General features: G+C 25.5%; 1 protein-coding gene across 2 annotated transcripts in view; it reads left to right on the top strand.

Moving 5' to 3' along the window:
* The window catches only part of LOC107443753 (membrane cofactor protein), a 43,291-nt gene extending 27,517 nt beyond the window's left edge, over positions 1–15,774 (top strand). For both annotated transcript variants that reach the window (XM_016057714.3, XM_016057715.3), the window contains 2 exons: positions 4,400–4,570; positions 6,226–15,774. In XM_016057714.3, the coding sequence (XP_015913200.1) occupies positions 4,400–4,570; positions 6,226–6,446 (392 nt within the window). In that variant the 3' untranslated portion in view covers positions 6,447–15,774. The remainder of the gene's footprint in view (positions 1–4,399; positions 4,571–6,225) is intronic.
* The last annotated feature ends 917 nt before the right edge of the window (positions 15,775–16,691 follow it).

The following is a 16,691-nucleotide window of genomic DNA, read 5'->3' as shown; positions in this document are numbered from 1 at the left end:
TTTAAATTAGAATATGGTTTGCTAATTGAAACTTTGTTGTAATAGTTAAAGTACAGGGGTCTGTCCAAGCCAAATTTACTACCGATTAGCGGTACCTTCACAAATTCAAATTAAGGAAAAACTGTAGAATAATTTCACAAAATACTTTTTTCTTAAAATTTTATTTTTGTGTTTTGTAAGAAACAAATCCATATTTTTACCATATTTGTGTTGATTTTTTAATATAATTTTTAATTTTCACAAATTATGTCTGAATTTTAACAAAACAGGTACCTCTCAGGAAAACCCAGACAGATCCCTGAAGTATTCTTTAAACTCTATATTTCATCTAGTCTTTAAATTTCAATCATGCATTTGTTTCAAAATGGTTGCTATGCATTCAAAGCTATGTATTACATTGAAAAATTACTTTAGTAAGTTAGAGCTTTTAAAATATTGTTATTATATAGTTTTAACATTAATTTAATTTTTATTAAAAATCTATAATTTTAATCATAAATTAAAGATTTTTTAATCATAAATTAAAGTTCTCACAGTGTATTTGAATAAAAATAAAAAAAATCTGAATTTTTTGATTTTTATAAAAAAAATGAAAAACTCCCGGATAATACTGGTTGACCTTTATAACAGAAATTGGATCTTCCACTTTTTTCACTTTTGTCTCTCGAATTTCATCCTTTTTATAAAAAACTCCGATTCTCTAAAACTTTCGGTTTTTTTATTATGAATATCCCCTTTTTTTTTTAAAAAAAAAATTCAGTCTTTGAAATAAAATAATTATATTTATTTACGATTTTCAAAGATAAACAGAAAATTCTAACTACGTCCTAGTTGCTAACCCTTTTGCATTTTTACTTGTTTTAGCTATTTTCTTCGCTTTTACGCACAGAAATAATTACGAGCAGAACAAAACAAACAAGCCTTTTAGAAATCACAAATCCAGACTCTGAAAATATCTCGATTCTTATTCACGCGATTTTAATATCAGTAATCGATTTTCGTGTTTACTTGATTTAATAGCTGCACATTGCTATTCTTATTTACGCTATTTAAATATTGTACATTATGATTCCTATTTACGAGATTTAAAAATCCAATATCACGTTTTGTATTTATGAATTTTCAAAATCGCGATTTTATTATTAAACATCGATTTTCGTATTTACCTGATTTAAAAGTTTAATGTTGCAATTCTTATTCAGGCGACTTAAATATTGTACATTGCGATTCTTATTTAGGAGATTTGAAAATCCAATATCGCAATTTGTATTTATGCTCTTTTAAAACCCTATGCAGCGAATCTTAAAATCCAATTCACGCAAGCTTAAACTCCAATGTCGTGATTAGTTTTTGCAGTTGTAATATCAAACATCGATTTTCGTATTTATACGTGCTTTAACAATTAGACATTGGATTTCGTATTCACGCAATTTTAAATTGATTTATATTTACATGATCTGAAAATTATGCATCGTGATTTGTATTTTCGCATTTTTTAAATTTGATATAGAGTCATATTCTTGATATAGAGTCATTCGTGATTTAAAAGCCTCATATCGGGAATCATATTCTCTCAATTTAAAATGATGCATGTGATTCATATCATATTCATACAATTTTAAAATCAATCATCAGGATTTATAATCACATGGTTTACAAGTTTAAAGATCTCACTCTTTTTGTCAAATTTTTGTGTGTGTATATATATATATANTTATTGTTTCTCTCATCCCTGATATAAGCAAATATAAACTAAGAACATAAATTATCACATGCTTGAAAAAACCTGCCACTAGGTGAAATGTCTTAAAATCTAATTATATAATATCAGGGTGGCCTACCACCTTGAAAACCTGGAAGTATCTTAGAATTTTTTTGTACTGAAAAAAACCTGGAAAAGTCAGGGAAATTTGAATAAAAACCTAGAAAAATCAGGCAATTTTAAAGAAAACTGGAAGTTTTTTTCTTTGATTTTTATTTTTATTTTAGTGATTTAAATTATTTTATCATTCGTTTACCACTTTTTTTAGACAGAAATTTATCACCAAACAGTTGAAATATCAACTTAGCAATACTTGCCTGCATCAAAATTTGATCCATTATAACCCTGTTAAACTAGAATGCCTCATTAAATTCTTTTTTGGTTACTAAATGAATGAATAAACCTTTGACCTTTTTGGAGACTATAAGACTATGCAATTTAGGAAAGGCAAAGATTGTAGAGGTGGAAGAAGGGTTTAGGATATTTACTTCTGTTCATAAAACTTTTTTTTTCTTTTAGTTTGTAGGCTGAATCCATTTATCATTCAATTTTGTTCTGATGAGTTGGATATTTTTTTTTCTTTTGATAAAATCATTATTGTTTTAGTAATTTTAACTTTATAAAATTCTCTAAAAATTAGTTGGTTTAAATTTAATAACAATAATTTTTCAATGCACTCTTTTTCTGAATGTATATGATCATATATAACTGATAATTTTTATTCTGAAATCCGAAAACATTTAAGTGTATAATGACTTTTGTGAGATAAAAGTTTTGTTACATTTTAATTATTGATTTCTTAAAAATAACTTTTTCTTTTGTTTTTAAAATATTTTGTACAGTTTGGCTAAGAATAGATTATAAATCTTATTTATAAATACCCATTCTGAAATATTCATTTTAATTCATGAATAGAGCTCTATTTCAGTAAAAGTCATAAGTTCATGAACACCTTTTATAGCCACATTAAATATAAAAATTTATTAATATATAATCGCCTAGAATTGTTTTCTTTGTGCTTAGAATTCATTGTCTAGAATCTCTTTAAGAAACTACATTAAAAGATACTTATCCAACGTATTTTTGATCACTCTGTATTTGCCATTTGGTACTCTTTCTACAAAAACTACTTAATGTAACTTATTAAAACTTTTTATTCAATAGAAACTACGTATTTTACAAGCTAAACATATTATTTTCTTAACTTTTTAAATATAAACCGAAACATTAAAAAATAAAAAACAAAATCTTACTAAGTTGTTAAAATAAGTTTAGTCTTAATTCTTTTTTCAAGATGAGATATTAAAAAAATAACATTTTAAATAAAATACTTCATAATATTGACATTTTTCTTTTACCCATCCTACACTTTATAAGGGAGGAAAAAACACTGACCTGGAAATTTTAAGATTTTCACCTGGAAAAATTAGGGAAATTTGAAACATGATTTGAGTGGCCACCCTATATGTATATATATGTGTGTGTGTAGTGCGACAGCCCATAGAGAGCCAAGGTCTACTGTGCCCATCTCAGTTTTCTTGACTTTGGGCTCTGGGGATGTTCTGGTTTGGTGGTCAGCCGAACGTGGAAACAATATATATATATATATAAAAAAAACGTGGGAATATCCCTGTTACAGTTTTGTTAAATTCTTACTGCATAGCATAAAAAAACTACACAATAATAACTAGTTTTTTTAACATTTGTTAACAGAAATGATAAAAGTAATCGTTTTCAATTCAAATGTTTTCTTTTTTAAGACATGGATTTACCATTGTATTCATAACCTTGCCAACCTTGATAATGATTGTTTTTTCTCAAGTCAACAAAATTTTTTTATCTTCTAAACAGTAGATTATGCTCAGCTGGAATTAGACTCTGAGTTATATGACTCTTCCATGATCCAAGAGAAATTCATGATGTTTCAAATTCAATCTGTGGAAACATAAAAATATGACTACAAAAAATAACTTTTTAGGGTCTAGTGCAGTGAACAACATTGTTGCAAATTTAGGGATGTTGCTTGTTTATGTCAAAACCTGGGAGAACCTTACAATATGCCTGGCAACTAATTTAACCAGTCTCGGCATATGCAATAATAGTATCAATGAAATTCCTTGAGAATTTCCAACCTAACTAATGCCTGCCTTTTGAATTGAAATGAAAATCTAAGGAAAGGAACTTCAATATTTTTTTATTTTCCATGGTATCAGATAAGGTTTTTTTTTTGTCAAGTATAGGATTTTTTTTATGATAAAACTTCACACCTTTTTTAGCGAATTTAGGAAAAAATATAAATTTTCTATTGTAATGAGGTTAAAATAATCTCTGACTTAATATATTCTTACTATAACGAGTGATGATTTTAACTATCATTTATATTTTAATTAGCCAAACATTTATTAGCTATTATAGCGATGAACGAAGCAGATTCTACTTTTATTAAAAATTAATTTACAAATATAAATCATTTTTGTAACTCAAGTATATTAAATAAAAGCTAAATTAAGATTCTAAATGTGGTATTAAATTATTGCAGTACAGTTTATTTACTTAATAGCAGCTCTACATCAGCTTTGCTTCAGATAAATTAAAACCTTAAAATTTTCTTGTCACAAATCTTTTTTTATTTTGTAGGCCATCCATGTGATGATCCTGGTACAATTAAAAATGGGCAAAGAAAATTTGTTGGAAATGGTATTAACGGAACTGTTACATATTTATGTGATGATGGCTATAGACTTATAGGCAAAGGAACATTACAATGCATGCCTAACGGCAAATGGGATTTGGATAAATTACCTATATGTAAGTTCTTTTAGGCCACTTTCTTGGTTATATGCCTTTTGTATTTGATCCTATTTAATGATAAATTTTTAAAAAAAACTGTGATAAATTTGGGTTGCATCCAGTCTAAAACTGCATTTTTTCTAATTATTTTAAAATTTTAGATCAAGTTAAACTAAGTTCTTGACAAAATAATAGTTTTGAAATTTAATTTCGAGTTTCAGAATTTCACACTTTGAGAAACACACAGAGTGGCTAATTTCTAGTGGTTACAGTTAAATTAAGCTTCTAAGTAGAAATTTATTGTTTTTCTTAGACGTTTAAATTTTCTAAATTAATGAGAGTTTAAAATTTTCTAAATTCACTATGTACCACTGCATACCATGGGCTCTGTATTTGTGTGATTTAAAATCACTCAGAGATCCATACTTGTGTAATTTAAAAATTACTACTCCTGGAGCCTCATTCATGTGATTAATAAAAAAAGCACAAAACACAGGTTAATATTTTTGGTATATGTTTAAAATGTCTTTTTTTTGTAACTTTTTTTTAAATATGTATTTCAAGTAATTTAATAGTGCATGGAATGATGTTGATACTTTTGTTTCTTTGAAATTAAATTAACATAACTCCTAGAATTAACCTTTTAAAAATGGCATATTTTGAATTTTATAAGATAAAAAAAATTTCAGCGTTGTATTTTTAATTATTAAATATATTTAAATCCCTGTTCAAATTTTTATGTTTGTTACTATTAGTTGCTGGGTTCTCTTTTTTTCAGTTTGCTCAGTACTCTTTTATTACTTTTGTTTAAATTAGGCTTATTAAAAAAAAAGTTTTTCTCTTTTAGATACCCTGTAATAAAATAAAACAAATGTCATTAGAAATTGTCTTCTAACTGCATGATTTGTCCATTTATTTATCCTAAAAGATTTCTCTGCTTCACCTGGAATGGATTAAGATCAGTGGATTAATGTATTTTTACCCCTGAATGGTTGCATAATTTTGAGGAAAACAATTGTAAAAGTGCCTATTTTTTAATTCATGAAAATTATATAAAGCTAAGTTAATGTACAATTTGTGAATTTATTTTTATTTTTCGGGGTTAATTTTTAGCTTTTAGTGTAAACATCTCGTTTAAAATAAACTATTTCTAAACACATTAAAAATAGTCTGGTATTTCCATCTGATATATAGATTGATAAGTAAACATGATCTCCAGCATAAGAAATAGATTGTTCTAATCCTCTTAGCATTTTACTTTTGAAGACTCCATGAGAGGCCCAAAAAGTAGAGGATGGCATTTCACCCTGTCATTTTGATGGGAGAAAATGGATATGGTTAAATGCTGATAATCCATGGAATAACAAAATCTCTTAAAATCAGGATATGATTTCATTTTTTAAAATCAGTAGTTTGTTGGAGCTTTTTTAAAAAAAAAAAAACTGTAGCAAAATCTGAGTTCATACTAAGATTTTTTAAAGCAGTATCACAATTCATTTTACAATGCAGAAAATGCTCAAATTCATAACTGTGTTATGTATTGCAAAGAAGAAGAAATTATGATGCTTTACTGAAAAGACTGGCTCCCTGTAAAACAATTATATAATTTTTTTCATTCTTGTATTCAGTAGACTATTCTAAAAAAGCTTATTTGCATTCCATTACCTTTATAGGTGTAGCACCATTATCAGTTCCTCATATCATAGGCATTGTTTTTGGAGTTTTATTGATTGGAGCACTTGGAATTCTCGGTTATTTGTGGTATCGATGGAGAGAAAAGAAAATTCGAGGTTATGGTGAGAAATGCAAAGCCTTAACAGCTGATGCTACAGATTTAGAAGAAATTACAGGCTTAGAAAAAAACAAAAAACCTATACCTGTAACTGTCTTGTAAATTTTCTACTTAACTTCATGAGCTTTTACCATCAAGCAATCTGCTTAAGAGCTTGAAAACAAACTAAGTACTTGAAAGACAGTTTCCTTCTGTAAACATGTACTTCCAAAACTGTCAGTGAGAGAAGTAAATTATTTCTGTAACTCATGTTGCATAGATAAAATCAGCTGAAAAGTAAAGAAAAGGAATTTTGAAGTTTTCTGAATGGACAAAGAGATAAACTCAGAAATCTTCAAAGACATATTAAGCACATTTCATTTTACTTTGTGATAACACAAAGCTAGTGCTCATTTTCTAATGTGTATGCTTTAATATTTATTGGGGATTGCATTTATTTTTCTCATATTTTTGTTTGGTGACATAATTTATAAAAATTTATTTATTATTTCAAAATAGTGAATTTATTTAAAGTTTTTTAGTAGATACAATTCTTACTTAAAATATTGTCTCATTGATTAAAGTTGTCTTTTTTTTTTTTTTTTTTTAAAGAAATTTCTGATTTTTTTCTTCCTTTAATTGTAATACTCTTCCATTTTAAACAACTAGTGTACTTAATCAAATTCTTATGTATCTCATTCATTACTTATGATCTATACCTATAACTTATAAATTTTAAACTACTGCTTTCAAACAAATGGGTGATAGCTTGTGATTATTTGTTTTTTCGACTTGTGTATTATTTTTTTAATTATTATTATTATTTTTTTGCCTTTTTTTCCTTTTTTTTAAAATAAATTTTAGTAAATAAAAGCATGCGTTCAAAGTTTTTTTTTAAGTAAAATTGAAAGTCACATCAAGTTATTAATCTTACTAGGATCTAGTTGATTTTTTTTTTTTTTTAAAGTTTTTTTTATAACTTTTGCTTTCTGTAAGTCGTCTTGTAAAAATATCTAACTTTAGTCTGGAAAGTGAATAATATGAACTTTACCAACGTAAAATTTCTTTTGTATTGATACGAAAAAATCTGGTTCATCTTTTGTTTTTATGTTATACCAATTTGTTATATGCTTATGTTTCTTACTGAGTATTATTAATTTTCCTTTTGGGAAATTACTTGCAATCCCCATTAATTGTATATACAATTATGGGACCATCTTTTTATATAGAAGTTTAGATTTTGATGCAACATAGTTAAATTATCGGTAGTTTTCCTAGTCATTGTAAGTTGAGAGAATTGAACTTATAGATTTCTTTTGCATTAAAAACTTTATTTAGCTTATAATTTGATAATTTCTGAAGTATATATTTCAACTTACTAATTATATAATTTTATTTGTGTAAATAACATATTTTATAATTTTCGTCTTGAATATTTTGAAATAGTAATATTCAAAATATTTGCTCTTTGTTTAAATTGTATGCATTTGAATACTTGAAATAGTTATGCATAATGTATTAATTTAAATTACTTGATTTACCTTTGTTGTGTAAAAGTTTTCTGTAGTTGTAATTGTTATGCATTTGTAAATAATTAATATATGATTTAATTTTTTGTCGGTCACAACAACAAAAATGGCATTTAGAATAATTTGAGGTTTTTCTATTAAAGTTTAACATCTATTTCATTATGTGAAGGCATAATGAAAAAGTTTTATATACTCGAAAAATGTGATAAATAATAAATGTTTCCCGTGAATAAATGTATCCCGTAAATTATAACTGTCCTGTGATTTTGATTACATACACTACCTATATAATCTTCGGTATTTCTAGGTTCTAGAGGCATTGTAAATTTTTTTTTCTGATTATCTAATAAATTTCTTTAACTTAGTATTCCATTTTAAGGTTTTACTTTGTTAAGCTTTGATATATAAAGGCAGAAACGTATAACTTGAAAGCACTAATTATATTTATGGAAGTAAAAAAATTATGACTGTTAAATTTACTTGTTCATCAGGGATTAGTGCCTTTAAGTGTTTCCCGTGGTTAATTAGGGATTAAATAAATTAGTGCAGAAAATTTTCAGTTAATACAACTGAAGTGTGGTTTCTATTATTCATTTTTTTTTAACTTTAATTTGTTTGCATTGTTTTGTGTATCAACAATGTATTTACTCCCGCACCTTAAAATGAGGGAGCTTATATACAATTGGACTAAAAACCTTAGAATCTCATATATGTGTTGTTTTCACAGAATATTTTTTCTATTTAAAAAAAATACTTCTGTTTCTTTTTATTGTTGCTGTTAATTGAATTTGTTTATTTTCTTATGCATTTAATTAATTTGTTTATATATGTGTGTGTGAATTTAAAAATTGCTGCAAAGGGGCTCAAGATATAAAAGCTTTAAGTCTATGTTACTATTTCTCTCTATAACAACTTATAAACACAACAATTTTAGGAATTTAGAAGGAAAAAAAAACATTTTTATTGCTGATCTTTAAAGTCATTAAAAAATACTTAGTTTAATATAAAACATTAATAAATTAGTGGTTTCAGAAAAAAAGTGTATTTTTTATGTTAAAAAATATTTATTTGAAAAACCAAGAAGTGGCTCTCCCTGCAACCTGGTCAGCCATAAATATAATACCTCAATAAATGTTAGGTATCATGACTTATGGCACCAGTTAAATATTAGGAATTTTTAGTGAGTGATGAATGCTGATTAAGATCATTTCTATCAATATTAAAAAGTATGGAATCTTAATTTGAGTTTTAAAATTTAGTTTTCCATGTCACAGCAATATTACCCATGTTATTTGAATTCTTCCTAGTGAATTTTTGTGCTTTATTTACAATAATTTTGCGTATATTTTTTATTTAAAACAGTATTTGTGATGATGTTTACTTTTTACCCATTACATATACTGATTTTACATTTAATTTTGTGAACATTTCACATGAAACTTATTACTGGAATGAAACAAAAGACGAACATTTTGGTTTTATTTATTCTTATAGTTTTAAATGCTCATTTTGATAAAGTTTTTATTTTTAGCATATATATATGTTTCATGCTCATTCTAAAAGCTTGTTAAGTTTACATTGCAGTTTCAAAATTTGGTATACATAAAATAGACTTCTCATTGCTGGCTTATATATTGCATCAAGATATATCTCTAATATCTATCTTTCACTGCCATCTAGTTTTTCAAGTGCCAAACTAAGCAGAATGTCTTGCCACTTTTTAAATTACATATGATAAATGTGTTAATAGTCTTATTTTTCTAGAAATACATTGTTCTTACTTTTTCTTTTTCTATACAATTTATTTTGAAGTATTCATCAAAGTCTCTGAATTATTGAGTTTTTAGTTATAGTTAGTATCTTTGTAATACAGCACAGTTAAATGCTGTATAAACTAATGTTAACAATAGCTTAAAAGTGTTCTGGAGTGAAACTTTTTTTTAGTAACTAATCGAATTTTGAAATATATATATATATATATATATATATTATAAATGTGCTTTTCTATCATACCAAAATTTAGCTATAAATGTTATTAAGATTTTAGTTTAAAAATTTAATGATATTAGATTTGTAAGTAAAATGAACTCAGTTCTTTTTTAACATACATTTAAAGCTTACAGTATTTCCTTTTATTTGAAATTATATTCCTAAGATACCTAAGTAAACTGGCTTTCCTTTCTTATAACCATTCCTTGATGTAATGTATTGATCTAATTTTTATGTCCTATTACCTTTCCTTGATTTTTTATTTATTCATTGATCAGACTCTCATAGCTTTATAAATAGGGCATGGATTTTACAAGTTAATTTTCAGATTGAGAAAAAAAGTTTCATTTGATGTAGAGGGAAATTTAAATTGTGAGTCGTAATAAAATAGTGACTTTTAGATATTCTAGAATGAAAATTATTTGAAGGATGTGTACATTTGTTAATGTTTTAGTGACTGTTACAACAATGAGCATACATATTTAACTGATATCTATCTTTGTGGTTAAATTTTGTTTAAAATGAGTACATATAGCTTCTTTTTTTTCTCATAAATGCATAAGCCAAAATAATCACAAAGATGCTTTTCGAAAGAAATTTAATGAAGATTTTAAAAATATATTCAAATTCAGTAAAGTGTATTTACAGTTATTATTTTTTTAAAATGAAAATAATGAAAAAAAATTCGTAATTAGTAATGCCAACATGATTTTATCACTAGTTTCTGCACTTCTTTGTTGAACTTCTTTGCGAATCATATATTTTAAATTTTTTGATAGATTAAATTTATTTATTGATTTGATATGTTTTATCATATTGCACCACAAAATTTACCTGTCATTTATAATTTTTACATTGTTTAAATCTTTAGAACTACATTGCTTAGAGATATAAGCACCTACTATTAATAAATGTCTGTCATTATTCTTCCATAAATGTGCCTTTCTAAGCTTAAGTTGAATAGTATAAATAGTGGGAATTTTGGGAAAACAAAAAAATTATGAACTGTTTATTAATTGTGTCATGAATATATTACATTAAGAAATATAATTTCTAAAAGCTAATTGTGTCAAATTACTATTCATAGACTTTTAATAAGAGGATAAAATTAAACACTTTAAAGATAGGCTGTGTGACAAAGAATATTTTAGTAGGTAAACTATATTTTTATGCTTAAATATGTCATTGAAAGTAAATTAACTAAGTTTTTCCCAATTGATCCTTTCATAAAATTGAGTTAGAAATATTTTCAGCCAAAAAAGAAAATTACACACAAATTATAGTTTAAGACTTTACTCTGTCAAAAAATGCATATACTTTTTGGAATAGATAAGCATCACACTGTCAAAAAAATTAAAAAAAATAAAATAAAGAAGAATTTTCTACTGATATTGGGTATTGGCTTTTAAAATATAACATTTGAACATTAAGTTAGATTGCAAAATGTGAAATATAATATTTAGCTAAACTAAAGAAGAAAAAAAGATAATGTGATTCTATTCTAGTTCTTTCCCCTCCATTATTTTAATGCACATTTGTGCACTGTTTTATCAATTTTGAAGCATTTACTTTATCTTATTTTTGTTATATGCCAATAAGAGAAGGTGACCTTGAGCTTGTGTGACTATTTCTGTTTGATAAAATGTCTGTTGTATGTTTTTTCATCAAAACTTCTTTTGAATTTCTACAACTTATACATTTCTTAATTTTGATAGATTGCAATTAGTAGTAATTAGAAATAAACCAACTTTGTATATAAGTAAGATTTAGCAGTTTCATTGCGAATATGAAATGTCTTACTCTCTGAAGTGGAATTTTTCATTGATTCTACTGGAGGTTTACAAATTTCTATCTAGTTATATAAATTTCTAACTCAAATTACTTTCTAAAAGAATTTTCTCCCATTAATTGATGTTAATTTCAAGATAAACTGATTTTGTCATTTTTTTTAAACGTAACTTCTTTGAGGAAATCCTATTTTCACTAATTTTGATTTCAGACTGATCAAAAAATAATTTTTTCATGATATTTAACTTCTTTATAATGCCACATAGTTTCTTTTCCCAGACTAATTTTAAAATTTGTTGTATGATACTAATCCAATTACTGTCAAATGGCAAGACATTGCACTTCACAAGTATTATTAGTTAGGAAAATAAAGTATAGATTTATATACTCATAGTGGCCTATTCTTTCAACAATGCAAGGGCTTTTTATGAAACAATGACAAGCTACACTTTTTGTTATTGAGCTAAACATCGCAAATGTATGAGGCTATGTTTTTAATTGTTTAGTTTTTTAATTATTTTATTTCTATTAAATATTGTATTCAAAGCAGTAAGGTTATTAAAATATAAATAACAAAAAATATGTATTGTTCCATTTAAAACACAATTTCTTTATTATTGCCTTTTATGACTTTCATTGTTTTACAGACAGCTCTTTATTTGTACTGAAAAATATGTCTGTAATGTGCCATAGATTTGCATGTAAAAATATTATCAATATTCTATAAAATTTTACAGTTAATATTAACTAACATATTTATCACTATAGATAGAGAAATAGTTTTCACTTACAACAAAAACACTTGGTGTATGTAATGTAATTAAATAGTAAGAATGATTCTCCAAATTTTCAAAAGTGTCATAGATAAGTAGATACATATATTTAAATTCTAATATATCTATGTAGTAAGATGTATCAGTTGCTTCATTTTTTTTCCGATTAAAAAATCAAATTAAATAGTTATAATTTTTTTAAAATGTCAATACTATTAAGTATATAGTTTAACTGACAGAAAATTAACTCTCTTAGAAAAATAATAAATTTATATTACTCTCATCAATATAATTTTTGAGAAGCTCTGCTTGAGGTAAGAATTTTTTTTCTTTTGGTGCTAACCAGAAAGAACGTAAATCTGTGTTGCATATATGTGATAACAAGTGCTGTAAAAAATTATTCAAAAATATCTTTCTAATGATTTAGCATACTTTTATATTGTAAGCTTTAATTTATTTTCTTTTGAGTTTAGTATCTTTTTTAATAGTGGCAACAAAATTTGCTTTATTTTTAACCCATTATATTTTTTTTCTATAGATCAAATATTTTGGTATCAGAATGTTACACGTTTTTATAAATGACTTGTCATGGTTAGAAAATATATTTTAATGCATCTAAAATTTAATTCAGTTAAACTTAAGTTAATGTTTAGTGTAAAATGAACTTGATAAGCTATAGATCAAATATTTTCATTTCATATTCTATCTAAGACGAACTAGTAATATACTTCACTCAATTTACTTTAAAATTGCAATAATTATATTATCTCCATTGAATTTAACAGATAATCAGCATTATTTTTATTACTAATGAAATTAAAATTCATTTATTTAAATTTTTTTTCAAAGTTTTAAGTCTACATCTTATTTTATTTTGTCAGGAAAGTAGTTTAATAGAGTTACACTTAAAATAGAAGTATATAAAACTATAAATTATTTAAGCAGCACAAACCCTCAGCATGATTTTGTTCATAACTCATTCATTCAAAATATCTTTTTTGGTGTGACATCTGTTATAGAAGAGTATACTACACATAAATCAAAGTATCAGAAAGAAATCACTGTTCATATGAAAATGCAGTATTACATTTATATTAAAAGTTATGTATCAACTGCCCTTAAAGGGAATATATTATCAGAAATAAATAAATTACCACATTTTAGTTTTTTTTTTCCCCCTTGTTCTGTTGAATTTTTCTCCTGAAAGCAAATTTTTAGATAAAAGCAATTTTAACATTTATATAAAGTACATTTTTACTTATATATGAGTGAGTATTTTAGCTTTTCTTTATAACACAAATATTTGAATAAATGTTTTAAGATTTAAATTGATTGCATTATTACTTACAACTTTTGAGTCACTATTTTATACTTTTTTTGTAAATTTTTTGTTTTAAAGTCTTAAGATAAACTTCATAAAATGTATATTATGTTTATAGTTAGTTTTATATTGTTTGGAATGTGTATAATAAGCAGCTTAAAAAGTTTTGTTTTATGTATATATCCTGTAAAAGAATATCTTTTGTGATTGTACAACATAATTTCTATGAGCAAGTATAAATTACTTGCATTGTGTGTTTATTGATATTTAGAAGAAAAAAAGCATCACTGAATTTATTTTAATTTAACAGCTTTGGTTTTCATAAATGGTAGGCATGAAGTTATTCATTTTCCTATAGTTTGAAGAAATGTATACTTATATTTATTGTTATTAAAAAAATTGTACATTTTTATTTAGAATATGCTGTCTACTTCAACGCCTTTTTAATAATTGTAATTCAGATTTTTCATTTAAAAAATCTGCTTTACCTAATGTTTGTTTTTTCTATGTTGAAGCTATCCCCATATATCCTTATCACTTCTGAGATAATTGTGAACTCCCACTTTCTATGTCATTTACTTAGCCCCTAACCTCTTTTGATTGCATAAGTAATGTCCAACATTTTGTTTTATTTAGTTTAAACTTTCTTGATATTTTTAATCAAACAGTCACCAATATTCTACAAATTTAGTTAATACAAGTTGTTTCTTATTGAATTTTAATACATTTTAATATTTCCATTATTTGTATTTATTCAACTTCGAAACACTTCTTAAGTTTAATAGCAGTTTTCCAGGAGTATGTCAGCTAAATTGATATTAATTATAAATTGGTATAAAAACTCTCTCACCCCTTTTTTGATGAGAAATTAAAAAATATCAAACCTAGTGCCAACCCTCCTTTAAGTGATAACAGTATATGCGGACTTCATCTATATCATTTCCACTAGCGTGGGAAAATGATTTCAGTCACAAAAATTTCAGATTAATTAATGAATCTTTATTTTCATTTGGGGCTCTACTATACAAAAGTATTCGGCTATTTCTTGTCACTTATGGAATTTTTTTGTGCTTTATTGAAGAATTTTTTGTGCTTGATTGAAAAAAACTGCAAACAAAAAATTCTCTGAAAAGTAAATTTTCAAATTTTACATTATTTTTTACACGTTTAAATTTACATTATTTCGTATGCAAATGTACATCGTTGTTTGCATATTAAGAATGGGAATATCTTTATTGATTATTTTGCACACAACTTTAATTTGTTAACATATTTCTATTTTGTTTATCTTGAACACAAAATAAAACAAGAAAATATTGGTTGATTATTCTGAAATTTTGTATTATGCGTTTAAAACTGATTCCTTGCAAGAAAAAAGAAATTTATTATTATTTTTCTAATTCAACGAATAATAAATGTTACGTTGATTTATTCTTAAATGTACCCACTTATTTGTTGAAATTTACCTAAATATTGGAAGTTTTCTATTAATCAACAAATCAATATTATTTATTGATAGAAGTTTCAACTATGTATCTATAAACAAATACTTAGTTAGAGGATAAAGTCTCGCCGGAAATATGTAATAGTTAAAAAAAAAATTACTAAAACTTAATAAAATTTTTATGTTTTCTTAAATGTTATGTTTTATACAAGAGAAATTTTTTTTTTATTCTTATAATTTTTTTTAACTTTACATTCTGTACTTTGTATTTATATGCAAAGATTTAAAGAACAGCCTTTCATTACATTTAATTTAGGGATCTGTCTAAAGCAATTTTGATATTACTTTATGTAGAAATTCAGATTTCACTGAACTTCGGCATAAATTAATGATTACATTAAAAAATAGAATTTGTTAAAATATATTATATTTTGTCTGGTGAGATTTTATTACAAATCTAGTTATTTAACTATTTTTATTAATTAGTCTTTTTGTCCGATATTTTGCAGTGATGTTTGCTTGAGTGACTTAAAATTTTATTGTTAAATTTATATAATTTTGGAGTAAATTGTAAACTAAGTTGTTTGAATAAAAAATTTTTAAATAATTCTTGTATTTCTTAAGTGGGATATCCATTGAAAATAGCCTGTTTTTATGTGCTGTATTAAGTAGTACATTTTTATATTTGATTTATTAAATTTAAAAACACACATGATTTGTATTTAAAATTAGTGTTTTGTAGTGTGAAATAAATAATTTAACTCATTGCATGTGAAGTTAAGGTAGTTTCTCTAGTTCTAGGATGCATGTGTGTCACCTCATTGTGTCTTTCCTTTCTTTCTGTTTATCATCATCATTCCTTTTTACTCATCCACCATAATGGCATCACTTTCATTTTCTAGCACTGTAAAATTTTGTGATCTATTGTATGTTTATATAACATTGTAATTGTTTTTACCTTGTGTTTGGCTCAGCAGAGCCACATCTGGCTCTTTGCTATTAAATCCTACATTTGATTAAATCTTGCATGTGTGTGAATGCTTTCCTGAACATTATTTTAGTCTTCCCTATTCCATTCCTTTTTAAATACCAATCACTCCCCACTTAAACATTAGCATTTAACTCTCCATGGTTGCTGCCCTTTTCCTAAAGCCAAATGTTGATGTTGCAACATTGTTGTGAATAATAAAGGTAAAGTAAATTTGTTTAAAAAATTTATAAGAACTATATTCCACCAGAGTGTGAAGTTTAAACAGATTGTAACTGCTGCATCATCAAGCGACTTTAAATTTATGAAGCCTGATAGGTATTTTCCATTTGCCAAAACACTCCAAACAGTGGAAGAATCGAATTCAAATCCCTCTCTAGCCCTGGCTTTATCTTTGTCATACCCTTCTCTAATTATTGCTATAGGTTCTTCAACTTAACAGGGGTTAAGAAGGCGTTATTTTATTGCGCACACAAATCTACATATGTCTGTGTAGCAATAAATAAAATAAAAATGCTGGTGCTTCGGGACTTAAC

The sequence above is a fragment of the Parasteatoda tepidariorum genome, chromosome X1 (assembly GCF_043381705.1).
Source record: "Parasteatoda tepidariorum isolate YZ-2023 chromosome X1, CAS_Ptep_4.0, whole genome shotgun sequence".
In the NCBI taxonomy this organism is placed as follows: domain Eukaryota; kingdom Metazoa; phylum Arthropoda; class Arachnida; order Araneae; family Theridiidae; genus Parasteatoda; species Parasteatoda tepidariorum.
The sequence above is the reverse complement of the archived record's forward strand: the minus strand, read 5'-3'. Positions and strand labels throughout refer to the sequence as shown.